General features: G+C 53.3%; 3 protein-coding genes and 1 non-coding gene across 4 annotated transcripts; 2 read left to right on the plus strand and 2 right to left on the minus strand.

Annotated features, from left to right (window-relative positions):
• Positions 1 to 200: 200 nt before the first annotated feature.
• On the plus strand, positions 201 to 273 carry TGME49_209230. Its single transcript has one exon. It is a non-coding gene; the product is annotated as a tRNA-Phe (tRNA).
• Positions 274 to 592: 319 nt separating this feature from the next.
• Positions 593 to 7,266, minus strand: TGME49_209240 (RNA methyltransferase). Its single transcript, XM_018779457.1, has 7 exons — positions 5,540 to 7,266; positions 5,078 to 5,193; positions 4,105 to 4,186; positions 3,414 to 3,531; positions 2,741 to 3,078; positions 2,249 to 2,413; positions 593 to 1,261 (listed from the first exon to the last, which is right to left on the minus strand). Exons 1-7 carry the CDS (start codon positions 5,717 to 5,719, stop codon positions 833 to 835), a joined length of 1,428 nt encoding a protein of 475 aa, XP_018638448.1. The 5' UTR covers positions 5,720 to 7,266; the 3' UTR covers positions 593 to 832.
• Positions 7,267 to 7,777: 511 nt separating this feature from the next.
• TGME49_209250 (hypothetical protein) lies at positions 7,778 to 17,668 on the plus strand. Its single transcript, XM_018779458.1, has 10 exons — positions 7,778 to 8,080; positions 8,479 to 8,596; positions 10,255 to 10,376; positions 10,508 to 10,791; positions 11,409 to 12,230; positions 12,661 to 13,283; positions 13,420 to 13,533; positions 14,059 to 14,440; positions 14,874 to 15,551; positions 15,974 to 17,668. The coding sequence occupies exons 4-10, from the start codon at positions 10,636 to 10,638 to the stop codon at positions 16,253 to 16,255; spliced, it is 3,057 nt and encodes a 1,018-aa protein (XP_018638447.1). The 5' UTR covers positions 7,778 to 8,080; positions 8,479 to 8,596; positions 10,255 to 10,376; positions 10,508 to 10,635; the 3' UTR covers positions 16,256 to 17,668.
• Positions 17,669 to 18,701: 1,033 nt separating this feature from the next.
• TGME49_209260 (cytochrome c oxidase subunit, putative) lies at positions 18,702 to 23,586 on the minus strand. The gene is made up of 6 exons (XM_002369644.2): positions 23,385 to 23,586; positions 21,424 to 21,891; positions 21,098 to 21,228; positions 20,488 to 20,656; positions 19,663 to 19,777; positions 18,702 to 19,224 (listed from the first exon to the last, which is right to left on the minus strand). The coding sequence occupies exons 2-6, from the start codon at positions 21,874 to 21,876 to the stop codon at positions 19,160 to 19,162; spliced, it is 933 nt and encodes a 310-aa protein (XP_002369685.1). The 5' UTR covers positions 21,877 to 21,891; positions 23,385 to 23,586; the 3' UTR covers positions 18,702 to 19,159.
• Between the last annotated feature and the right edge of the window lie 2,229 nt (positions 23,587 to 25,815).

Genomic DNA, 25,815 nt, shown 5'->3' on the forward strand with positions numbered 1-25,815 from the left:
CGGCGAACTTCACTAGGTGACAGGGGGGATAGACAGGAGATAAGCAGCCCCACAAGAATCCGTCAGTATCAGAATGTGCGTCGTCGCTTGCAACTTCCCCTCTAACCCGAGATTCGTGTGGAATAATCAACTTGAAAGGCCCTGCAATAAAGAACCGCAATCGAGCAAAATTAACCATCAAACTCCCCACACAGCCCCCAGCCGTGATAGCTCAGTTGGGAGAGCGTCAGACTGAAGATCTGGAGGTCCCTGGTTCGATCCCGGGTCACGGCACTCCGTCCGTCATTATAGAGAATTCAATTTGGAAAAGGGACGAAACTTCTCTCTAAAGAGACCTTCATATTCCACTCCGCATGTAGAATGCCCGGGGTATCATGGCTTCGACCGAGCGAGACGGTTTTCACAGAGCCCTCGCTCCCTTGCTGTCCTTTCTAGCGTGCAGAAGACTCACACGAGGGAAACGTCGCAAGATGCAAGTCCTGCCCGAGAGGAATAGGCATGCGGAAACGGTTTCTTCATCTAAGTGAGGTTCCGTGTAGCTTTTCATTCTTCAGGGTATGTGTCGCTTTCGAGTTCCATCTGTTTACACAAACTTGTACAACTGTGGTCAAATGCAGACGCGCATCATGCCAGATTTCCTCGGAATCACGACAGTCGTGTCTCTCCACTTCCTGAAAGCAGTGTGGATAAAGAGCGTTGACCTCTTGCGTCCTATAGCTTGGAGCAAACAGACAAGCCTCGGTAATGCCGTGTGCCATCGAGATGGGAGTTACGACAAAGTGTCGACAGGAAGTTCGTTGTCCTTTTCAGTCTCCTGCTAAAAAAGAACGGATCATACTCCACAGTGCGTAGCCGTATCACTTTTTTCGTCGCAATTCTGACACACTACGGATGATCTGTGTTGAGAAAACTTCTGCGGCAAGACAATAATCCTTCCATCTTCGTCGCGGTGTACCTGGCGAACCCCTTCCCTGTTTCTTTCCTTTTTCGAGGACTGCGTCACGAGTTCTCTGCAGGACGAAGCGCTTGGTGACGCATTCGCTTTGTCTCCTTCGAGTTCTGTTTTTCCGGCAGTTGTGCTGTCGTCCTGTGACGATCCCGGGCTCGTTCGCCGCCGTGCTTCGTCCACAACATTCTGGGCAACTCTCGCGTCCGGAGAAACATTTCTCCAAGTCGAAGTCGCTTGACTTTCCTCTTCAGACGAGGCGCACGCAGGCGGAAGGCCCGCGCGAAGAGTCGTGTCTTGCAGAAGCATGTTCAGCTGTCAGACGTCAACAGACAGCGCACAACTTGCAAGATGAGAAATATACTAACAAGCTACAGGCTTGGATGGAATACTTCGAACATCGAGCAACATGCGAGAAGAGTCTTTTCTCAATGACATGCAGGACAAAAATATTGCTCAAATATACAACTACGTTCAAACTGATGAGAAATCGAATCTTCATCCGAATAAACATTTCCAGTTCTATAATGACTTCTCAAGACTCGTCTTCACATGACTCCTGGCTGGATGGATCTCTCACACCCAGAGAATGTCCGTGACTAAGGAAGGAGATCAAGAAGCTTCTCCGTTTCTCGTCCCCCTAAGACACCAAAACTCAGCCTCGTTATCTCCCGAAGACTCTCGTCCTCCACGAGGCTTCTGAAGAAGCGCTGCAGAGTGAAACGCGAACTCTCGAATCCCTCCGTTCGGGACACCAAGGAGAAGCCGTAAGGAAAAAACCTGTTGTGATCCAGCTCAAGCTCCTAACAACCACGCGCGACGTCAACCCCCAAAATCCTCGTACGCTTTTCAGGAGAAATATACATGCACGTACATATATATATATATATATATGAATTTACTGTTTCATACATATAAATATACACACGTAAATATAAACGAGAGATGGATAACTTGATAATTGGATTTTTTGTCAGACCGGTAACTAGACAGATATGGATCCATATACACACATACCGCGAATGCTAAACCGCCTTGCAGCACACAATCACCGCGCTGGTTACAGCAGCTAAAGCGGTTGACCGAACACTTATCGGTTGTATGCTTGATTGGCATTCGGCCGTGAATCTTCAGTCACGCAAGAGACATATTTTTGATGCAAATGCGGTTTCGACGGTTTACTATAAGGGTTGTCCAGTAAACAAGAGAAAAAACCGTTTCAACAAAGTAACTTGACTTCTAGTAGTTAGCTTCATACATCTTTGTGATTCTTTTTCAAAGGCAGACAGCGAAGAGACTGACCTGCGCGATGACAGAGACGACAGCAGTTTCACACCTGAGCACTCGGTCCCCCAAAGAAAAAAACTCAAAGCCTTGCGTCTCTCTCAGCTCCTCCACCTCTTGGTCGATCCAACCGCCCTCAGGCCCGATAGCCACGAGCACTCTGCCGCCCGAGTGTGCCTGCATCTGCCCAGAGAAAGAACCAAGGAAAGAGATAGAGGAAAGCATATCTCTTTAGAAACGCTTTGGAAAACCACTCGAAAAATACTGCAAAGAAAGCTTCAAAGAGCGCACATCTCGCCAGAAACGCTTAAAAACGCTTCTCCGAAACAAAGCCGAAGGACCAAGATACCACCTGTCTATACATTATATATATATATATATATACATATATATATATAAATCACTCTAATACAGTTATACCCTTGTTGCATGTCCTTTTGAGAAAGGATGAGACACGAAATGCCACAGCGAGAAAGACAACATGGATTTGCCGGGTATCTCTCCGCCTACTTTGAGGGAGGGTAGCGTCGCATCCACTCCAGGGTGGGCGAGGAGGCGCCGAGAGCGCCCCACCGCACTGGTGTAGCAACACCAGGGGACTCTTGAGTGCGAGTCTCGCTGGTCTGTTCTCTCGGCTCCCCCACCCTGTTCTCCCTCACTGCCAGAGAGAGCAGTGGAAACTCCATTCGCCGGGAGGCAAGAATCTGGACTCTCTCGAACGATTTTATCTTTCTGCTGGGAGTGAAACGTGCACGGAGACCGCGAGCGGCGAAGAAAAACCATTAGCGCTTGCCAAGAAGCAAATACTTGGACTTCAGGAACACGCGTAGAGACGCCTTGTTCGAGGCCTGCGAGGGGAAGAGATTCAAGAGAGAAGACCGCACAGCAGAGAGGGAATGTTGAAAGAGAGGAGAATACGAAGAAGAGAGATCCCCAAGTGTGGGAAGACAGGGGAGAGGAGCCAGCTCACGAAGGAAGGAAATGCAGGACAGAGGAAACAACGACAGGAAAGCGGGAGACGTGCGAAAAGAAAAACAAAGCAGCAACTGACAAGGAGATACATGTCTCCTCGGTCCAGAATCCGTTGACAGGCTTTCTCAGTTCCATCATCTGGTCGGCTGGCTTGCTGGTTTCCTGTGCTCTAGTGTCCAGTCTGTCAGAATCCTGGTGTGCAGGGGCGTACCTGTCTGCAGCTGTTTTTCGATGTTTTCGCGGGATAGCTTTGGACTGGAAAGATATCCTTTCTCGACCCGTTCCGAGCATACGAGCAGAAGCCGGCCGACGCCCAACGTCGCACTGACCTGTGGCGACAGCGAAACGAAACCGGAGTGCAGAAGTAAAACCGAGACAGAAACCTACCATACAACCAGACCTGTAGGCGGAACGGCGAGGGAGACGGTGCATGCAGACACGGACGCAGAGCAAAGAAATGGTGCTTGCAGACAGAGGTGCAGCGAGACAGAGCCAGCGACCCCCTGCGGTTTTCCTTGTGGAACAACGCTTCGGGAAAGACCTAGAGCAGAGCCCAGCAGGAGCGACGGAATTGCAGTGTGAACAGACAGGCTAAACGGATGCTCCTGAGTGCGGCGGCACAAGCTGTCAACAAAGAGAGACGACGCCGTTGCTTAGAATGCAGAGAAGGGTAAGATGCGACAGGAGAGAGAGAGCCCCCGCCAGTGTCCGAAGCAGAGACGAACACCAGACGGGGGAGAGGGGACAGCCTGCACGGCGAGAGGGGAGGAATATCACGGAACCTGGAAGACAGCAGAGAAACCGAGGTCCTTTCTGATAAAGCAGAGCTGGCGAAAGAAAGAAGAAAACCAGCATCCGCGTTGCCTTGTTCTGTCGGACACGAGGCCGTTGCGAACGCACACCTGGAGAATCTTGTCGAGTGTCTTGGGACGAGGAATCGCAAGGAGCAGATCGATCAGAGGAGCAGGAGACGCGGAAGGCTCCCTGAGACAAACACAGAGTGAAAAAACCAAAGCACCGAGAGAACCAAATGGCTCACGGAGCAGGGAACGCCGAACTGTGCATGCACACCAGCATTTATACACAGATATATATATATATATATACATATGTGTATATATATATATATATGAAGTGTATATATTTAATATATACACGTGAATCGAAACATGTCCGCACCTGCCCCATGTCCGTTTCGTCCGCGGCACCAAAACATTTGACAAGACTGCGTTACAGAGAATCATGCCGAAGCCGTCGTGAAAGAGGAGAGCAGAACCTTGAGCCGTGAGGCAGAAAACCGGAGACTTCCTTGTGTCAATCGAGGCGGTGGTTCAGAAATCTTCTTCCCTAGAAAAAAAACTGCTGCAATTACGAGTTCGACTCTTAGATGGTGAATGTCTTTGTCTCCCGGATCCAAGTCCTATTGTGTCAGCTCGGTTTCGAGGACAGTCAGTATATCTAGAAGGCTATTCTGAGCGAGACGTCAAAGTTCACGAGTGCACGAACTGAAGCAGAGAGGGACAGTATCTTCTCCTTTCGCGCGTCTTTCCATCTCAGTGGGCGCTTTGTCTCTTTACCGTTCCTCATGTCTCCTCCGGTCTCTTTTTTTTCGCTCCTTCTCGATTATGTGTGATGTTCATCCCTCCATACGTCTGCACTTGCAGATTTTCATGACTGTCTCTTCCACTTCTTTTCTCTCTCTCTTTGCCTGTTTCTGACACGCGTATCGTGAATTGCATCGACTCCATGCAGCTTTCTTTTTCTCTCTGTCTTCTCTCTGTCTCTTTCAAACAGGGATGTTAGCCTAGAAATTGGAAGGTCACTGTCTCCTGCCTTCGTCTCCTTTGCTCCCTTTCTCTCGGATAACCTCCTCACCGCGCGATGTCTCTCTCGAGGTGGATTTGAACACAGAGGGGGTGCTGGTTAACCGCAACAACATTGGCGCTGCAGATGCCTCCATTGAATACTCCTACTTTGAGAGAACTCCCGACCTACACGCAACGAAAAGGACAGATTTCCCCGAAAAGAAGACAAGAAGATCTCTCCCTTCTCCGCATCTGACACGACACTCCGGATACAATCAACATGCACCGCATTACTGTTTAGATCTACGTCAGAAGCGCCTGGCGCCCTCTCTGGCGGTCTCTGTCCGTCGTCAGAGAAGAAGAACAAGGGGGCAATTCCGGACGTTGCACACATGCATCTATCTCGCGCCTCTTGCGGAGAACAAATAGACCGATCTCGCGCTTCGAAAAGACGCAAGAGATCGATCTCTGGTCCCTGCCAAGAGTAACAGAGCCGCTTCCAAGACTGCAACTGCGACGGCATCACACTCACCTGAACTTTGAGGACAGAGAAGCAGTGTTGAGCCGCAAGGCCCGTCAAATCCACAAGGAGTTGTTCTTCTCCCTCGTCTCCTTTCTTCGCTCCCTCGTCTCCTTTCTCCGTTGGCTGCGACGTTGACAACCTGGTTCGGACTCGGCGGATCTGCCGCCTCTTGAGGAGAATAAGATTCATGTTAGCGGAAAGAGCGAAGAAAGGGGAAGAAGAGTCTCGGAAGACAAGCCGAAGAGGCAGACGCCACAGCGAACATGAGAGGCAGGAGAAGCGCGAGAAGATGCGGCGCCGCGGGATGGACGCCAGGAGAATCGGTACAGAGGCGAGAGTTGGGGAATGGAAGGAAAGAGGAAATGACAAGTTAGGACGAGGGAGCAAGACGAGAAGCAGATCAGGAAAAGGTGATACGGCCCTTGCAACTCATCCCAAGGTGTCAGCGTGGCAGTGGAAAACAAATGATCAAGTGGCGACGGAACCGCCTCTCTGTCCACGAGTAGCTCACTCTGAAAGAGGTGCCAAGGACATCCAGGTTCCCTAATTTCTCCCGCGGTGGAGATGAAGAAACCAGATACTCTCGCGCTTCGAGATTATGCGTCGTCAACGCATGAAACAAATGGGAAAAGTAAACAAGTACGTGTGAATCGCAGATGAGGAACGCTGTGTTTCCTTCTAGAAAGTCTTCCTTCCGCACAGAGCCGCCGTGCAGCCAACTGTGTCAGAATTTACCCCCGATTGTTCACCCAACAGGGAATACGTTCACTTTTTCTTCCCTGTCTGAAACGGAAAGACATCTGAGAAGCTGGAGTTTTTATGAACAAGAAAGAAGTTGACGACATCGGGAAGAAAACCCAAAGTCGGAAGTTCGCTGATAGTGCACGGAAGATACGCGGGGGCCCCGTGGGGAGAGGTCGGCCGAAAAAAAAAGCGAGAAAGCGGATCTGAGAGGAGTAGGGATAAAACGCGAGGGAAAGAAACGCAACGAACTAGAAAGAAAACCATCAGACAGAATGGAGATGGATCAATCGGAAAGCGCTGTCGATTTTGGGAAGGGGGGGGGGGCCAGCTCCAGACTCAACGATGCGACATTCGCGGGTACCAGAGCTTGATACTTCTCCCCCAGTGCGTGGTCTCAAAAAAAACACGAAATATCTCGACCATCGCCAGAAGTGAAGAAAATTTCCGGAGGTTCCAGCTCCGATGAAAGAGATGAGCAGGTTGACGTACGCAGTGCTCAGAAGTAGACACTCGAGGCAACACACCGCCGAATTGAGACTTCTAAAGAGCAGATACTGTCCTGTTTCCCTCGCACTGAGAACGCACTTCTTTAATGTTCTAGCATTTACTTTACTTCTTTCCAGGTCTCTGCATTAGTCGCCATTTTGCGAGGGTCACAGAATCACGGGGTTAACCTCTGGGCACCGAAGTGTCCGCCGGCGAATCTCGGGTCCGGTGAGACCAGAGCGACCTGATTTTCATCTGCTGTTCCTATTGAGACGCCCTCTTGGATGTTACTTGTTTTATTTATTAGCTAAGAACTGGTCGGTTCCCTTAAGGATTGTTATTTTCTAGGTGACGAGAGCTCAGCCGAACACAGCAGGCGTCCGCAGTTGGCTGCAACGCGCACAACCCGCCTCCCAGAGGCCTGCTGCTAGTCCCACAGTGGTCGTGTCGCAACGTGCTTCGGGGAAAAAATCAGGAATCTCAGAAGGAAAACCCCCTTAGTCGACAGTAAGGTTTTTTGCTGTTATCCTCGCCTTCGGCGATCTCAAGATGACGCGGGATTTGGTCTAACAGTTCCAGACTTGCAGATTTCGGCCCCCCCCCGGTGTAGCAAAGCAGCTGTCAAGTGTCGAGCGCGGTGCATCTGTGCCTGAAGACCACTATAGCGTGTCCAACTCACGTTTGGCAATTTCTGAGTGGGTGCTTTTCAATTTTTCCTGCTTTAAAGAAGCGAAGGCTCTCTTCTGCGAGGCGCCACTCCAATTCGAGCGCTGCCGGCGTACAGTTTTCGCGGAGCGGCGTGGAAGCGAGCTCGCTGCGCAAGACAACAGCGCTAGGTTTGTGACGTTCTCTGGTTGAGGTAGAGGTAGCCCAGACGGCCCGCGCGATGGAAGGTGTTGCTGTCTTGCACTTTTCGAGAAAAGCTCGTCTCTGCTAGCTGCGCTCGACAGAAAGAGGCAGAAAGAGCATCGGCGACTGCGTTCGGGCGCAAGCGGAAATTTAAGATTTGAACGGTGGCGCGTCCGTCGGCTTCGAGGTTCTTGGATATTCCTTTGCTTCCGCGGCGCTTCCTCGTTGCGAGATAAATCGAGACAAGCGCTGCATGGATTTGTGCCCCCGGCCAACGGCGGAACTCAAACCTAGCCCACGCTTTGTCGCGAGTCCAGCGTCGCGCTTGTCTTGTTCTTTTATGCTTTTCTGTGGAGCATCGACCCGAGACAGCGTCGCATCTGGTGCAGTCTTGCCTCCGTTCTTGAAGAAAACGGAATTCCGGCAAGCAGAGCTTGCCAGAGTCGAGTGCAGGTTTCTTCTGTGAAAAAGGTAACGGCACTTCCTGTCTGGTATGGAGCACGCCCCCCGTGGCATTCGTGAGTCAACGAACTTGACGCCGTTTAGCATGCCGCGTTTACTGCCGAGACTAAAGGGAACAGGGTCTTGCAGGAACGTGAACGAATGACGAACTTCCCTACGCCCAGCTGCAGATCTGTGTTTTGCTTGGGCATTCTTCGAGCGGCGTTCGTGGGCTGTTAACGGACTCCCGCACAACGTTGCATCTGCGGAACCTCTCCCAGCTTGCCTCAGAATAGCAGTTCCACCGGCGCTCTTGCGTTTTGTACCAACACTACACTGTGTTGGGGGGCCAGAACGGTAGACGAGGAAACAAAACACGCGTGCGGCCGACCCGCCGAAAACTGTGGGTATGTGTGGTAATCTTTCAGGGACGTGATTGTGGGCAACTTGGCCAGTTTGAGCTGACTTGCTGCATGGATTCCAGAGGACTCGGAGTCCGGGGGCAGTCCGACTAGAAGACCTATCTGCTTTTATCTATTTTTTGAGGTGAGAAAACTTCCACAAGTTGACCGTAAAGGAGGAATAGCGGAGCCTGTGGCCCGGCAGGCGGTTTGACCAGCCACCAGACTCCAATGATCCCTTGATGCAAATGAAGAATTGTGGCTCCTGTGGAACCAAAGTTCCTCATAACTGGGCATACCAAAACAGGGTGTCAAAACTGAATCTTGGGTACGGCTCGTAGTGAGCTGCTTCATTTGTCGTTGTGTGTCTCAGCCGGAGAGCGCGTGTACGGCCGCACATGCCGTTGGTTTTTTCTGTCCACATCCTCAAGAGGATTTTGACACGACCGCCAGGTGTCACATGAAGTGGTTGCCATAGAAGTGACATTCTCCGTATAGAGTGAGATGCCTTCACTCGCTTCCAACGGAGCGATACAGAGAAGAAACTCTCTCATGTTTCCTTCGGCAGTAGGTGCTGGTCGTGTTCGTTAACTGAAGCTGTGACCCTTGGACTTGACAGTCAGTGTTGTCCAAATGGAGGACAACTATGCCTTTGGTAGGAAACCTATTCGATTCACCTTCTGTGTAGTTGAAACCGGTACAATATCAGAAGCTAGAGAGAAACACCATTAGGATGTTCCAACAACGCATTCTTTTGTGGAGAGTCCTTTGTCCCTACCAAATGGCAAACGCTCGCCTTTCAGGTGTGGACAGCGTGTGCCTGTGTCGCGTAATGACTGGTGAATCTCGTTCCATTCATTCATTTTGCCGATTTTTCTTTCTCTCGGACTTTGCTTTGTTTCAGTACCCGTATTACCTTTTTCCGTGGAGTCAGTGGTGGGCACAGGGACCATCCAAGTAGCAGATCGTGGTGCAGGTGTATGGCACTCTATGGCATTCATCTGTGAACATTGAAAGCAGGCGTTTTTTTTCGTACGACTCGGTGAGTTTCAATTTGTTTCTGGCGCTACTCTGCATCTTCCTCTGTCAGCGATCTACATTCGTTTTCTTGTCGTGCTGCAAGGGTGGTGACCACTGTGGCTTGTCTTTACAAGCCGATATGCCGTGGCAGCATCGCAACAACAGTTCTTGTCGTACGTCTCTGAAGTCTGAAGAACTGCATTGTACCTTAGCGCTTCGGTATGTTCTCTTTTCGTGTGACAACGGACCCTGCTCGCTCTAACACGAGGCCTATCTCCGTTCGACCCACTTTTCCTTGTGTGGGGAAGTGCATGTTTTACACAGCTTTCTCCCGTGTATTTTGCTCGCTGTATACACTGCTCTTTCCTGCGTTTCTGGGTTTATGCCATGGTACAAAAAAAGTCAGGCGGCGAATGATGACGACCGCATTTCAGAGAGACCGTCCAGAAAGGGTTATGTCTCCCCTGGTTCGAGTAAATGACGTGTGTTCTGGAACGGTTTCACGTTGCATTCCTGTTTCTGTGCTCTTCAACATGCTTGTCGATTGACGGCCACCGAAGGCGCCCTTTCGCTGGTGTTTCCTCGTTCATTTGCCTCTAGTCGCGTCGAATGGACCTGTCTGTCCAAAGTTCTTCACCGGTGCAGTGTTTTTCCACCACTTGCGCTTCTTCCGCAAATTTCGTTGTGCCGGCGCGAGGGGCAAACAGCTGTCTACCGTGTTCATTGCAAGTGACGCTTCGGCGGCCACCAAAGGAGAGGCTTTGGGGTTTCCTGTCTTTCTAGGTTCGTTTTGCTGGAGGGAGAATGCATGTGTCTTCGGCTTGTCGCGAACTAGGAGACAACTCATAAGACACTCGATTTGACAGAGACACGCAAAGGCGTCGGTATTTGAGGGGAAGGTCACGGTAAGAAGTCCGCTTTGCGCTTGCTGCCGGGAAGCATTGCCCGCCTTGGCAAGTAGACATGCAGCGAGGCGGCGCCGTTTGCGGGACAGCCCAGCTTTTTCCCGATGCCGCGTTTGTGTGTCTTCCGCTAGGTACCCGGACGACGACCAGAAAAAGCCGGCGGCAACCAGGGGAATTGGGTTTGTTTCTGTGTCACTCGCCAACATTTCCTGCATTTTTAATCGCACTTCGTTCTTTTCTCCTCATCGAAAGAAGAACGATGGGAACATCGACGCTGGACGCCAGCGTCGGCCATCACGGACCTTCTGTCCAGCAGCCCTTTGAGGTTGCGGCCTCACCGCCACCCGACCGAGGCTTTCCCTTCGAATCCGAAAAATGGATTTTTGCCGTCCTCGTCGTTCTCATCATTGAGTTGGTAAGATAAAAGAAGATGGAAACCAGTCCGTTCTCGTACTCCCGTGAGCGCTTTTAGGCGACAAGCTGTGGCGTGGTCACCTGATGTCCCATGCCGCGTCCGCGAGGCACATGCTCGTCCGGAGTCAGCGGGCGGCGGAAAGTTGGGGACACAAACCGTCGAGGCTTTCTCTGACCGTTGTCTTACAATTCCTTAACTCTTCTTACCGTGCTCGCTGCTCGTGACGGCACTGTGCAGAACAGGGAAAATCTGTGACTTCCTTGGTGTGGCAGACCCGCACTCGCGCTCTAACAAGAATGATGCCTCGTGGGTCCAGCTTCTACAACTAAAACTGGCTCACGTGCCGAATTTGATCATCTCTCTGTGGCAGTTGTTTTCGCAGAACTCAGTTTCTTCATTGTAACGGCGGTTTGCGCCGTGCTGGCCATTTTGCTGAGAGTCGCCGCGGCGAGTCACCGCAGGTGGTGATCGAGCCAGGTGAAGACACTGCACAGCACAGTCCGTGCTGTTCCCATCTGTGAAGGAGCGAGCCGGCTGGTCAGTCTTGTTCCTACTGGATGGCGGCGAATCGTCACTTCGTCTTTTTGTGCCGCGCATGTCTTTCGTCGTGTTTCCAGGCAGGGCTTCTGCTGTACCTGGTCGGGCGGGCATTGCGGCGCCGCTGCGTGCATTCTGCCGACGCATCATGCTCAGCAAGAGAGCCTTCCTGCTCCTGTCCGTCGGGGACGTCTTCCGTCCTGATCGGCGAGGTGGCTTCTCTGCCGCAGAAGGCGAAGGATTTTTCAACTCCTCTGCAGGGCGCCAGTCACGTCCACTCCGAATGTTCGACCTTTGAAGCCTTGCCCAACGATTTCCGGCTGTCATCTTCGCATTCCGGCGGATTCTGCGGCTCGTCTCTGGTGGACTCCCAGAGCGCAGGGCTGCCAGAACAGGAGCACGCGCTCGTGTGTGGCGAAGACAGCGTGTGGCAGCTCAAGGCCAAGGACGGACAAATGGGGACGTTTGACTCCGACGCTTCGATATCGTCTCTTTCCCGCGTCTTCCCCACCCCCCTCATGACGCGCGCATCACGGACGCTAAGAGTCGACGACGAGGATAAGGCAAGGGAAGACCGAAGCGGACTGCCGCCAGCCGCTCTTCTGGCTGCCCTCGAAGGTGTTTCCGAGTCGGCGTCGAAAAGGAACTTCGACAAGCGTGAGCGGAACGCCGTCGATCGCTCGGGAGACAGCCTTTCCTCCCTTGTCTTGGGAGGAAGAGGAAGGAGGGCTGCTGATGCCGAGGCTCTTGCCCATGTCCACTCTCCTTTCTCCGCGCCCTCGCTTGACGCATTCACCTACGCGTGGAAGGGTGCCAGCACGCTGCATGGCGAAGACATCACCGACATGAAGGAGCGGCGAATGTACTCCCGGAAATCCATGCTTCAATGTCGCGTTGCTCTGGTAAGCTTGCCGGAGGGAAAAAGAGATCATCCAAACGAGGAGCCGAACACAGCAAGCACGTCAAGCCCTGTACGCAGGTTTCCGCTGAGTGCAGTCGCCGCAGGTCTCGAACCAAAATGCTGTTTCTCTGTCGTCATCGTCTCCGGATGCCCTCAAACTGTTCACTGATGAAAAAGGGCAAGGTCCCGTTTAGAAACCAGACGCCTCCTCGCTAGGTCCGACACTCGCTTCAGAAGCTGCCCGAGACCACAATTCCAAATCGGTATCTTTTTCCCCTCTAGCGCGAATGCCCCCTCGGCCCGCCTGTCCGCTGTCTTAGTTCTTTGCGTTGTCGTTCTTTCCTGTAGATTGGTCTACGCCGTGTTTCGTCTGTGTCGGCTGCTCCTCGCTTCACTCTTTTCGTCGGTTTCGTCGCCTGTCTGTTCCACAGCAGGAGAAGACAGCGCGGCTCATGAGGCAAGGGGGTCTGCAAGACGGCGAGAAACCTCCCGCGTACGGAGACGCGGCTGGCGCCTCCAACTCTTGTCAGCAGGAACAGTTGCTGTTGCCTCTGTCCTCTCTCGAGTTGCTGCGGAGTCTTCGGTGTGAGGCGGTAGAGGCTGCGTCCTCAGGGCGTCCTCGCTCGTCCTTGCACAGCTCTCGCTCCTCGCGATTCTCCTCCGGAGGGGCCTCGACGAATGCAGGTTCTGCTATCGCAGCTTTCTCCTCGCAGGACTCTCTCGACTCGCTTTCTGCAGCCGACGTTGTCAGCGTGGACGACGTACTCCACAAGCGAGACGGATGCGCGGAGGAACGGCTGTCGCGCAGCCTGGCAGCGCTGGCAAAAAGTCCAGTGAACCGCCGGGCGGTCACCCGCGAGGAAAGTGCGCGAGGCGAAGAGGTAGAAAACATCGCCGAGGAGAGACGAGGCAGCGAGAAGCTGGACCGGGGAGGAGTGTGGCGCCGATCTTCGACCGCGGAAGGCGTCGCCGCAAAGGCGATAGAGAAAAGCAAGTCGAGCAGAGTCGCCCTCCCGCCTCGAGGAAAGGGCGAGTTCGAGCACGTCCTCGAAAGGTAGGTTTAGGTCTCAGGCATAGTTGTCCTATCGCTGATTTCGCGTATGGCTTAGTGTAGGGTGGAGTGGATACATCTTAGGATACATCTTAGAACGAAGGAACTTGCGAGCGCGTTTCCGATTCCTCTGTCGCAGAGCCATGAAGCTGAAACAACTCGATATCGCCATCACCGTTCACGACAGCCTGCGGGCAGAAAACGTCAAAATCGACCGCAAGAGCTACATGCTCCTTGTCCAAATTGCAATGAGGTACGAAGGCAAGCCACTCTCGAGGTCCGATGTCAGACTGGGCCGGTTTCTTTCGAGTGAATTCTTCGGAATTTTCCGCCCCTGCGATACAGCAGAGAGACGTGGAGCATCAGAGGTGTCTGTGTTTTTCTTTCTGAGGAAGCAGAGGTCACACAATGATGAACCACGAACTCCTGTAATAAGGCATTCGCCTGCGCGCGCGCGTGCTAATGGACCTTTTCTTCGAAAGGGGCGAGATAGTCACAACTACAGTGGGTTTTCTAGCAGACCTTTTGTAAGCAAAGACGGAATCATTCATCCCCTCCGCAGTCACCCATTTTATGCACTGCAGCCACACCACTACAGCCACAGCGTGTCAGGTTTGAAGGCGTTCCTCGTTCCTTCAGCGCGCCCTACTTCCCTCCCCTTGACGCCCGTCAGTTCAGGCCGAACAAAAAAAAAGAACGCGTTCGCTCCACCTTCTTTTCTGTGAATGCCTTTCCTGTGTGCAACGTGAAGGTGGAGTGTCTCTGTGTTGTGCGTCAGCCGGAAAGATGTAGCGCTGCAGTCTCAGTGGTTGCTGGAGATGATCGACGAAGGCCATGCCATCGACGCATGCTGGCTGGACCGTCTCTTGGCGGCGGCGTCCGTCTGCGACCCGACAACGACGGCAAGTCTGTACCGGGATCTGGAGTCTCGCAGTACGTTGCTGTCTCCGGAATGTCTTGCGGTTCTCCAAAGTGCGAAAACATACATTTCTGTCGGCACCAATTTGATGCGCCGAGCAGCAGGATCTGGGAGTGCAGGGAGCAGACGTCTGGGGAGACAGGAAGAGTTGAAGAGGGGATGCAAGAGCTACAAAGGAGGAGAAGAAGACGTGACCAGCGACGCGTCGCCCTCGCGTGCGTCTTGCGAAGGGAAGGCCCAGGTACGCAGCGTCTCGAGGTTCTGTATGACTGCTGTGCACCACTGGCCCAGTCGACTGAAAAAACAGACAGCTAGATATGGTGGACTGCTATATTCTAAAGAGCAGGAGCAACAGAAGCAGGTGTCAAGAACGATTTTTGGAGGTGTGTGAGAGTCGAGGACTCACGAGAAGAAAGGGAGAGAAGAGCAAGGGACCGCGTTCCGCAGCTGTCTTTTTGTGTTGTCGGTAGAGTGGATTTTGGGCGGTGGAGGGGGGGGAAAGGAAAGAAAGGTGACTTGGGAGAGAGAAGACAAACAGTGTCAACGAGGAAAAGCACAGAAAAACGGACTGAGGGTGTGTCCGGTCAGTGTGACAATCGAGGCGTAGACGACCGGGAGCGTTGTCCAGTGGTTTTCGTTTTCACTTCGCTTGTGTTGCCTGTGTGTTTGATCAGAAGAACGGGGAGACGGGAGTTGCTGGCCGGGCGTCTGAGAGTTCGTCGCCTTCGAGTGCGCCGACGTTGAACCCAAACGCTCCGGAGTTTGTGCCGCTGACTTTGCGTTCTTTGCCCCGCCGGTTGCCGGAGACAGTTTCGGGGCTGCGCTACGCGTTTTCTCCTTCGTTCTCTCCTCCCTCGATGTCTCCGTCGCAAGTTAACAGCGCGGCTGCTGCCTGCCCCGTGACGGCCGCGACGGTGGACCTCAGTGCGTTCGGCACTACTTCCTCGACTCTCTCGCCGGGGCTCTCCAAGGCGAACCTGGCGCAGTTGTCGACTCTGCGCCTGCTCCAGACTCAAGGGCCGCCGCCGGGTGTCCCTACACCCGACGCAGTCGCAGCGTCTCTCCTGGCGATGCTCTCCACGTCGCTGTCGCCTGCGCCGGGGGTGCCGGAGCAGTCTGCGGAGTCTGCGCGACGAGACTGGGTTGCCAGCAGGGGCGAAGAGGCCCTCCAGACGAGCGCAGAGAAGCAGCCAGAAGACTCGAAAAAGAGCACACTTCGACTCCAGATGCAGGAAATGTACACGCGAGCGAAGGAGGGGAGGGGAAAGGTCATGCATGCAGGATCTGGCGTGAACAAGGACAAGAGGGAGAAAGAACGGACGGGTGACAAGAGCGACGGGCGGCGCAAGGAGGTACGTTTCGAGCACTGGTCGCCGCGGAGGATGGATGTACGGAGGAGGCGGCAAGGAACAACGAAACAGAGAAAGAGAGAGAAGCAGCGACGGACTGAGAGGGGAGGATTTTTCGCTGAGACAGCGAGACACGCAAGCAGTGAGGAGGAGGTATCGAAACGACATGGGTGGCGGGCCGGGGAAAGAAAGGACTGTGGGAGGTCCGAACTATCACCAAGAGAAGAGGGGAGGGTGTGTTTGTCTGGGAATCCTAAAGAACGCCGCTGGAGCACATGGTGAAGTTGCCACGGTATAATTAGACAGTGGGTGTCTCAGCACTAATGGTCTGTGGGGAGACTCAGATGAAATGTACTTGCAGCTTTCTCTGTTTCCGCTCGTCTTTTGTGGACGTTGATTTCGTTTTTTCTTGTTTGTGTTTCCAGGAGACAAAAGTGACGTCGTGTCTGGACCAGTTCCAAGCGTTTAACGACAAGAGGATGTCCGATTCCCTGAACTCTGTCCAGAAAGAAGGGAAGCGAGGTGCCAGCGCGAGTTCTTCGGAGAACGTTGACGAGAAAGAAGGCGAAAATGAAGAGAAGTCTGTGAAACTCTCGCTCCCGGACAGCGACCGCACGAGCGTCTACCACGGCGATGACGAGCGTGGAGCAAGTGACAGTGGGCAGAGTGAGCTGGAGAAGCCGGTGAAAAAGGCTTCAGAAGAGTGAAAGGACGCTGAAGAGAGGACGCGCGACGAACTCAGAGGAGCAGGGAAAAGCAGAGGGGAAACCTGGTCGGAGATTTCAGGAGGAGCCGCTCAGAATTGTCAAGAAGAGAGCGTGAGGAAACGTCTGTCTGTTCCGAGCTCGCCCTCGAAGTGAAAGGGGTGGACTAAAGGGGAGGAGAGGCGATCCAGGTATGCGCTTGAAGGGACGGCGACGCAACAGGTTTTCGAAAAACAAGGATCTGTGTAAAGGACCAGATTTTTTCGGGAAGTGCTCGTTTTCTGTGTTCGAAGGTGAATGCTTTTTCTGTGTACATACATCTGTAGAGCACGGCGATCTAGGAAAAGACTTAGATCTGCCGAGGACGGTGTGTGTGCAGACTCCTTTTGTTTCTCCGAGTCTATGTACAGCTGAAATCGCACACCCGAAGGGAAGGTTTTCGCGATTCGTTTTCGACGCGTGGGAAAGGTCTAAGGGTGCCGATTCCTGTCAAAGTGTGGATTAGCGGATTTGAAAAGAGCGTCGGAGCGGTCCTGGAGGAACGACTGTGACTCGCGACACACAGTTAAGAGCGGAGAAAAGATGGGGGAAGAAAGGGCAGAAGCGGAACCGTCGGCTTCTCGGAATGCCCCCGTTTCGTTTAGTTGCATGCTCGCGAGTTCGTGTTTTCCCGCGCGTCCGGCAGAAATCCACTATCGGCCACGGAGAAGCGACGAAGCGCCGCCACCACAAAGGGGGAAAAGCGGCGGTGGGTGCTTTCACGAGAGGCGAGGGGCAGCTGCAGTTTCGACTTGTTTTTCTCGCCAGCACGAGTTTTTTTCCGGTAGTCAATCAATTCGGGTCGTCAAGACTTGCGCGTGGAACGGGTCTCGTGTTGCTGCCTCGAGCGTCGCGCAAACAGACGAGCGTGACTTTGTGTCTTCTACACACAGTGGGGTGAGAGCTCTACGGGGGTGTGAGGTGACTGACAAAAGCCCAGTTGATCACGGGGAAAGTACTCTTTTCTTCCGGCGCAGATTGTCTTCAACGAGCGGTACACGTCCTCAGAGGCGCATGCGTCGTTGTAACCGTCTCGAGGCCCCCGTGGAGAACAACAAATCCAGTTGTTTGTGTGACGCCTGTGTCGTGTGTGGGAAATGCCAGTGAGATTTCTGTTCGACAGAAAGAGAAACGTTTGTTCTCCTTCCTCGCTTCGGAGGCAAGCTGTGTGCGCGTCTGTGCTGCCGGGGGACCGGAGGCTTGACACCTTGCGTGCTGTCGGGGGGAACGTTTTGCGTGTTTGTGTGGACGACGCTCGTGTCTTTTTCGAATCTCACCGTCTCTCCGCCAGACTGTCGCGTGGGAGACCCGAATGGGGTTGTCCGCATTCTCCTTCGGTCCACCCTTTGATTAAAATTTCTTTTACGCAAGAAAGAACGAGCCAAGGTGTCGGGTCGCGGAAACGCGCATTCGCGTGGACGTTACGGCGCCCGACTTGCGCATCTCAAAAAACCAATAGGTGTGGACTTCATTTAGTCCTCTCCTGGAGCATTCGTTCGCGTTTCTGCCCACAAGAACCCAAAGAATAGGTGATGGATTTCAGTTAGTTCTCAAGAACAATCTCCTATTTGTGCCGTATGCACTCCACTTTTTGATCTCTTCTGAACTATTTGTGCTCACCTAGAATAAGAACGGCGAATCAGATACGCCCCGACAGTATTGCCGGCGTAAAAGTTCGCGGCAACGCTCCTGCGAATTCTGTCTTCTTGAAAAGGCAGACACGCCAGAGGGGTGGAGCGGAAAGCGGCACTTTCCAGTACTCCTGCGCTTCGGCAGACACACCAAGCACAGCGGTATCCACCGTCTGAAAATCAACATCTGTACAGGCAGAGGCCGAAGAAGTGGAAAGCGTTCATTCCCTTCGCGCTGTGAGACTCCAGCAGACCGACAGACGCCGAACCAGGACGTGCTGTGTCAGGAGACTGTGCCTGTGACTACCTGACTACTGCGAAAGTGCAAACGTGTGAAAAGGCAATGCGATTCAGTTGTGAGAGGCCTCTACGCGCGAAAGCGACTGTGAAGAAAGATTCTGCTGCGTAAGAGGGACCACTCTCGTCTCTGTGGCACCCCGGACAACTGCTCGCCATTCTTTGGCGACAGAAATCCTAAACATGCGGATATGAAATCGAAAGCATTGTAAGACTGAACCTCGTGAGCTTTCTTTGCTGGATCTCTCGAGTGTCTTCTCAGGTGCTTGGCTCGTTTGTCTCCGTCACGTCCACTGTTCTCCAGTCTTTTCTCGGCATTTGTCCTTGGTCTTGTGTCTGCGACTGTGTCGTGGGTTGAGGAGGCGACGATCGATGTGAAAGAACCAGAGGACATCTCCTGGGCGCAGACGACGACTCTTTTCGCATACCCCGCTGGTCTGCGTTTTATCAAGCGAAAATCTTTAAATTTCTTTTGCGCTGTGCGAGGAGGTGCTTCCGCGTTTGTTCCAGGTGTCACAGCTACGTGGACGTGTGGAAAAAGCATTTAACACTCGCTGGCGACTTGCGTTGTCGACTGTGTTTTCGCGGGTTTCTTCCCGTCTGATCCACTGCCACACGATCTAGTCTCTCCTCTTGGGTTGTGAAACGCCAAGAGAAGAGCGAATGTTGTAACATGCGACAAAGAGACGAAAGCAGAGAGAAGAAACTGCTGCAGGACGCCGAAGCGCACACACAACTTACAGCAGGGATACAAGGAACGAGAAAACAGAACGAGGCTCTTTCTCTTGACGTTGGTTTCCTTCGCAACTGTACATCCTCAGTAGCCAGCCAGGAGAGACCGTATCCGAAAGACACCTCCCCAGCGAATCCGAAGTTTTTCTTTCCTCCGCGTTGCTCTGTAAGCGACATTTCTCGCACTCCCTTTCGCGTTCCCTGCCTCCTATGCAGCCTCGATTTCCTTTAGCTCCTGAGCAAGGCGTCGAGGAATCTCGTTGCCCCATTTACCTGAACATTCATCGCCAGAGAAAAGGTGGAAAAACCAAGGCACGTGCTGCACAAACTCCCCGGAAAGGCGACATTTCTGGAACTTCCACGGAAGCAAAAAGAGATGCATCCACAGTGGGGAAACTCCAACGAACGAGATGGCTTGTCAGATCCACACGCAAGTCACTGGACACTGACCAGGACACAATCTTTCGTAGGGAAGTCACTTGAGCGCCGCTGGTGGTGAGTCCGGCTAAACGAAGCCTACACGGCACTGCGTATACGCTATGCGGATCTCCAAGTGAGCTTCTCTACAGGGAAATCCGTCTATTCCTGGGCAATTCGAGCCTTTTTGCGTCTTCCAGATGGAACGTGTTGCTAACGAAGTTTCGATTCCACAAAAGAAGTCTGCAGAATTCCTTGAAACGTATGTCAACGCGCGATGCACAGAAGCAGTACCTTCCAGAAAGAGTTCAGAGTAGGCCTGGTGACCCGCCGGCCATCGCACGTATTCGTTGCAGTTCCACATCTTCTGGCCCTTTTCAAGAAGTTTCATGTCGAACACGTCCTCCACCTGTATGCATGCAGCCGCGGCATACACTCCACAAACTTTCCGCATTTGCAAAAGACAAAGCATAGCAAAACCTCGTCGTAGGAGTTGGCGCGTCTTCCCCTTGAGGAACGTTGAAGCGAACGTGGGTCTGCTGCCAGGCGAGATCTAAAAAAGGCTTTCGACTTGTCTGGATTTCCGAGAAGTTCCCTCTCTGCTTGAAGAGCACGGATGAAAACACGATCCTTCTTTGCCTAGCCTCTCTGTTCTGCATGCATTCCACTTCAGTCCACCAGAGACAGCCAGAAGTCGCTGGACACGTGGAAACGGTTCACTGGCAGTCTCCCTTCGCTCTTCCACACCCAGAAACCTGACATCGGTGCAGACAGCCTCTTGCGTCATTGTCACACATGCGAATTCGAAGTAAAATATGCGAATTCTAAGTTGTCCCCACTTGCACGCGACGCACACAAGCCAGCACTGTAGATCTCGGCTTCGTTCATGTTAGGTATGCCGACGTGAACACCAAGACAAGATTTCTAGACCGTGCTCACGACACACAGACGGCTGTTTATCGCACTTCTTGGCGAGAAAGTGGAGACGCCCCGGTGGGCCTAAGACGAGAGCGATTGTTTGTATCCCCTCTTTCCGAATGCGTCTTCGACAAGCAGCGGAGAAAAACCAAAAAAAAGGCTGGTCTTCGCCCCTTTTGCTTCTTTTGTCGGCGCACTTACGTCCGGGTCGACAGGGAAAGGATCTTTTCCATCCGGGAGCGAGTAGAAGACACGGACGAGCATGAAAATCTGGTCGCACTCGCCACAGCGGTAGAGAAACCCTTCTCGGCAGCGGAACCAGAGAGGCACGTGCTCTTTCTCGCCAGTTCCTCCCGTGCATCCAACGATTCTGGGGAAAAGCGCATGCAGTCCTCAGTGGAAAGACGCGGCGTCAGGTGTAGTACGAAGGCATGCAAACCCCAAACAACTGCTTCCTCCTCGGTCCTCGGAAGAACATCCACACTCGTGACAGCACAGGTTCACACATGATACGCCTGCTCTGTCGTTTTGGCTTTTCTCTTCTGCCGCGATTGCGGACAAAGTGTACACCAACGCTACCAGGCTTTCCCTCGTCTTTTCCCTACGACCTGCCTCCATTTCTTCCCTGTATATCTGTGTATATCGTACGCCATCGGTGTTGACGAGGACAGCTGCCAAGCAAACACGAATGCACGTAGGATACTGAAACCCAACGACTTTCCCTGTCAGAGTGGTTCCGGCAGGAAGGTGAGAGATCGGAGCTGCAACGCCACACGCCTGACAAATCCCTCTTTTTCTCTTTCTCTCTCACCTATCGGTGGTCACAGAGGGGCAGAGCACCGGCTTCTCCACAGTGCCAAACGGGCCGACAAAGGCAGCAGCTCTCAGGTGTTCGTACAGCTCGAGAAGGCCGACCATGTGCTCGGTTTCTTCAGTCACGATCTGGACAAGAAAAGCGCAAAGTTTCACACGCGAAAACCGTGCAGAAAGTACCCGCGCACCATTGCACAGCGAGCTTTGATCCGTCCTCTGTCTCCGTCCAGGCACGGGCGCACAAACCAGGCACAGTGATTTGTTTGAAAGAGGTGTGCGAGGAGAGACTCAGGTCTCCCTGCGTCTTGATCTGGAGACTCTCACCTGCATGCCCATGTCTCTGGCGAGTTGTTTGTAGCTTTTTTGGGGCAGAGTGGCGGGGTCGAGGATGACGGCCTCGCCCCTGAGCTTCCAGTACCAGTAGTTCTCGAAGAAGTCGAGGTCTTTCGGGTTCTTGCTCATCAGTTCTGCAACGTTTTTTGGCATCGTGTCGGAGGGAAGTTCGAAGTCTTCGGGCATCGTCCGGCCAAAGTGCAGGTACGTACGCATCGCTGTTTTGCGCGCAGCCGGAGACAGAGCCCCGGACAGAACGCGAGGAGAGAGACCGGAGGAGCAGAGAGGAGAAGAGAGAGAGGCGAGAGTGCAAGCGGACGACCGAGCAGCGAGCTGGGAGAAAGAAGAAATGTTCTTGCCCGAAACTGCAGAGAAACTCTTGGAAAATAAGTGCCTCGGCGCCGCGCCAGGGGCGAACACCTGGGAAAGACGCGCAGCCGCCATCTCGGCCAAAGGTGCCTGAAAATGACACGGAAAACCATGAAAAAAGCTTCTGCAGAGGAAAAGGGTGAGAAGACAAGTGGGATGCCACTCAAGTCGAGAGTCGTGAGAGGAATTCTAGCTTGCAGAGTAGCCCAAGTGACACAAATCGGGCGTCAAAAAACTGAAGAAGCAACGGGATGGAACCGGCGCCTGCGTTTTCGCGGATCAACAGCCAGACGGCGCCCCAGAGACGGACAGAAAAATCCGGGTTCGTTGTTGAGCCCTCAGTCGAGGCTTCAAGATTCCCCTAGCGAGCATGTGACGCTGAAACACACACACACGGACTGGAGAGCACTGAGCGACGGAGGCACGACCTCGTCAGACTCGTCGCCCCGAATTCGAGAGACGTTCAAGGGTGCGCAAAACTCGAAGAAGCTGTGGCGCGAGAGTGTTAGAGAGACTGGAAAGAAACACTGGGTAGGGGAGACGCCAACTGATCGTCTGTTTCTCCGGAAGAAGCCCGCAAAGAATCCTGTGAAAGAACGGAGTAAGGCGAAAGGCCCAGCGGAGTCTTCGAGAGTCTTGAGGACGAGATAACGGGAGAAGACAACAGGAAGGCTACGCGAGACAGAAAAAACCCTTCAGACGAGGAGAGGAGAGCAACGAAGAGAAATCTCTGCAGAGTCAACGCAGTCTCTTTTCCTCATCGTCGGGTGGAGCTGCTAAAAGTCCTCTCTGTGTCGAGGAAAACGGTCTCTTTGTCGGCGGCAAAGAAGCGCAAAAATTCCGCCAAGAGCTGCCCCGACAGCAAGTCGCTGAGGTGGGGAAAGAAGCCCGGACCTGCGTCGGCTGGGCAGGCGAACGTAATCAAAGTCCCTATAACTGGTGGGGCTTGCATTGGTTTCTCAGAGAATCTATTTCCCATTCAGTTCTGGCGCAATCTCCTTGCGAAGTCGGACATGCAGATGTCCTTGAAACTCGATTTGGAGGAAATGTCCAGCGGCGGGAGAAACGGCTCCGCCTCGGATCGCTCTCCAGGTATTCGTAGCGCCGAAAAACCCGCCGTTCCGTGAGCTGTGCCTCCTCGTGATAGGCGAATGCAGGGCGTGCGCGAATTGCGCATAGGACAGAACAGAGGAGACGAGTGTCTTCTTGTGCTGTTTACTGTTGATCCGGTTGGAGGGAAAGAACCGCGGGTCGGCGACGAAACCTGGAACCGTTTGAGGAGCCCTCGCATTTCCCTGGGTTCCTGAAGTGCGCTGCGGCGCACCGCGTGACGGCGTGCAACGGCATTACGAAAGTTGGAGAGACTTCTTGTTGGAGAAAGACGAGACAAGGGAAGGGAAAAGGAAATCCGTCGCCTTCGTCGGCGCCCCGAGTTCGCCCGCAAACACAGTGCGGCTTCCAGGAACATGTCCGGAAAACTTGACAGGCGATCGACAACGACGCCTGGTGTACATACACCCGAAGAGGTGTGCGTGGAACGAGCTGTCGCAATCGGCGTTGAGAGTCGGGCATTCAGAACTTACCCAATTTCGTGTCGGCGAATTTCGAGAGCCCGCGCGAGGCTGCAGAAGTAATTTGTTGCTCCTGTTCACGTCCCAGCAAGACCGAGTCGCGCTCGACCTCGCTCCCGCGGTCGTCGTCCTTTCGGTCTCGAAACGAACGGAATGCGTTCGTCCACTTCGAAAATTCGGAAATCACTTGTACACAAATTTGTGTCTGCAGTCCACTTCTTTCGCTGGCTCCCCGGACACTGCCGACTGCGCGCTTTGCATTGCCTTCCCGAAGATACGCCGAGAAGAGAAAACTGCGGCGCTCCGTGTACCCCCCGTCGGGGCTTGTGTTGGTGAAACGCGCAGGGGCCAGCAGGCGGCAAGCGCCAGGTGTCTCAGAAGCTCGTTTTCGACCCTCTGTCTGCGAAGGAATGGTCAAATATCATTAGTCGCGGCTAATTCGGGGTCTGACGAGAGTAGTCTGCAGTTCAGGAGTCCGTCCGGGCCTCGCGAGGTAGCGTCGTCGCCTGCACGTCTCTCGTGCGGGAAACAAACGGGTGGATCTCGAGTTTCCGACAGAAGGCGTCAGACGAAATGCACTCTTTCGACTCGCGTCAGCTGTAAAAGCGAATTCGGAGGTGGCCGCCGGCGACCACGCCTTGGGCTCTGTGTGTGACTCCAGCACAGATTGTCTGGGGAAAAACTTGGCGCGCCTCCACGAGACGCAACGCCGACAGGTCGTCCCTTTCCTCTCCCGAGTCTGTGAGGAATCTGCACGCACATTTGGCCCTTTGCACTGGCAAAAAAAACATTATGAAGACCTACAGGTTTCGCCGAGGTCGTGACAGGTACGACAAGTAAGCAGCACTTTATTGACGAACAGAGAGACACTCTATGCACAAATCGCTTTAACACGAATTGGCTTCTCGCTCAGAACACTGACTAGAGGCGCCTCGTCACTTCACTACTTGCCCGACAGACGAAGTGGATGGACCGAAAGCTCTTTCCGCTGGAAGCCTCTAACGACTTCACCTGGTTTCGATCTGTTCTCTCAAACTCGATGTTCACGTCTGGTGTCTGCTGAAAACTCTACGAGGCTCACCACTGGGTGTGCCTCCATGCTAAAAATCCACCGCTTGCGCACGTCAACGGGTTCGCGAAACATATAAAAGCAGAAGAGGGTGGAAAAAGATGGCACGGACACCACAGTTGTCGACCGGGGAAGACAGCATGCAAAGACCGGAAGATAGGACAAGCAGGCGATCTGCCTGCAACACAGTACATGAGAAATCCAGTGACCGATTGCAGCAAGTTTGCTGACTCTGCGTTTTTGCCTTCGGAGTGTTCGCTGTGGCGGCCACTTTGATTTCACTCGAAAGCTTTCGTGTGCAGAGGGGGAGAGAGGGGCAGCGTGCCTCTCTCGGACAGCGGCTATCCATCTGCGGCGTTGTCCACCTCCATCCTGTCTCAGAATTCAGCCCGGGGGCAGTGTGGCAATTTTCACGCGTTCGTAGCGCGAGGAAAGGGGCAAAACACAAACCTCCACGAGTCTGAGTCGAAGACGACAAGCACCACAGAGCAGCCTTCTTGTAGCAAGCGCCCCCGGGTGTTCAAACCCAGAGGGGTAAATTTACGATATCGTCCTTCTAGATTCGAGCCAGAGCTGAAGGTTAAGCCCGCTGTCAACTTGTGTTTCTTGCGGAACAGCGACCCTGGGAGCTGCGATAGAAAAAAATCCGTTGCGAGCGGCCATCAGACCCAGCAAAGCGTTGAATTCTGGTCGACCGCCTGCGTGCCATTTGGATTCACGCGAAATGGTTGGTCCGTCAGTGTGTTGCTCTTGTGTGTTGTTTCACAAGAATCAAGTGTCGTGCATGGGAGTCCAACTGTAGACTAGGTTTTCTCTTCCGCAGCAACATCTCGAAACATAGGCAGAAACGACAGCGTTGCCGAGACCCTAACACAGCGCCCACCAGGATTTCTGCCGTGCCTCGGAACCGCGACACTGCGGCTATCTGCTGAAGAAATCTCCGGACACGCACTTCTCACTGCAGAAAACTAAAGCTGCCGACGAGTTCACATGCAAAGCGAGAGTTTAAACCCAGAACAGACAGAATCAAACAGAAACGGCCGGAATGTGATGCTACCGAGGCGCGTTTTTTTAGCCTCCTCCAGATTCTGGACCACGACGGAAAAAGTGGAAATACACGGCACCCGACTTGGCAGGAAAAACCACGAGTTTAGAACATGCTTCTTGTCGAAGAGAAAGCAGCTTTCCCTCTTTTGCTGTCCTGCACTGTACAGGACGTTCCTTCCGCTCCCTCTGCGTTGACCGTGATATCGCAACTTCGATTCTTTTAGGGATTCGAACAGCTTCGTCCCTTTTCCTTCGTGTTTCTGAACCGCGTGTCTGCCTGCTTCCCTTCTGGCGCACCTCGCGCTCCTGTGAAACGACGACGACACA

The sequence above is a fragment of the Toxoplasma gondii genome, chromosome Ib, assembly GCF_000006565.2.
Source record: "Toxoplasma gondii ME49 chromosome Ib, whole genome shotgun sequence".
Taxonomy (NCBI): domain Eukaryota; phylum Apicomplexa; class Conoidasida; order Eucoccidiorida; family Sarcocystidae; genus Toxoplasma; species Toxoplasma gondii.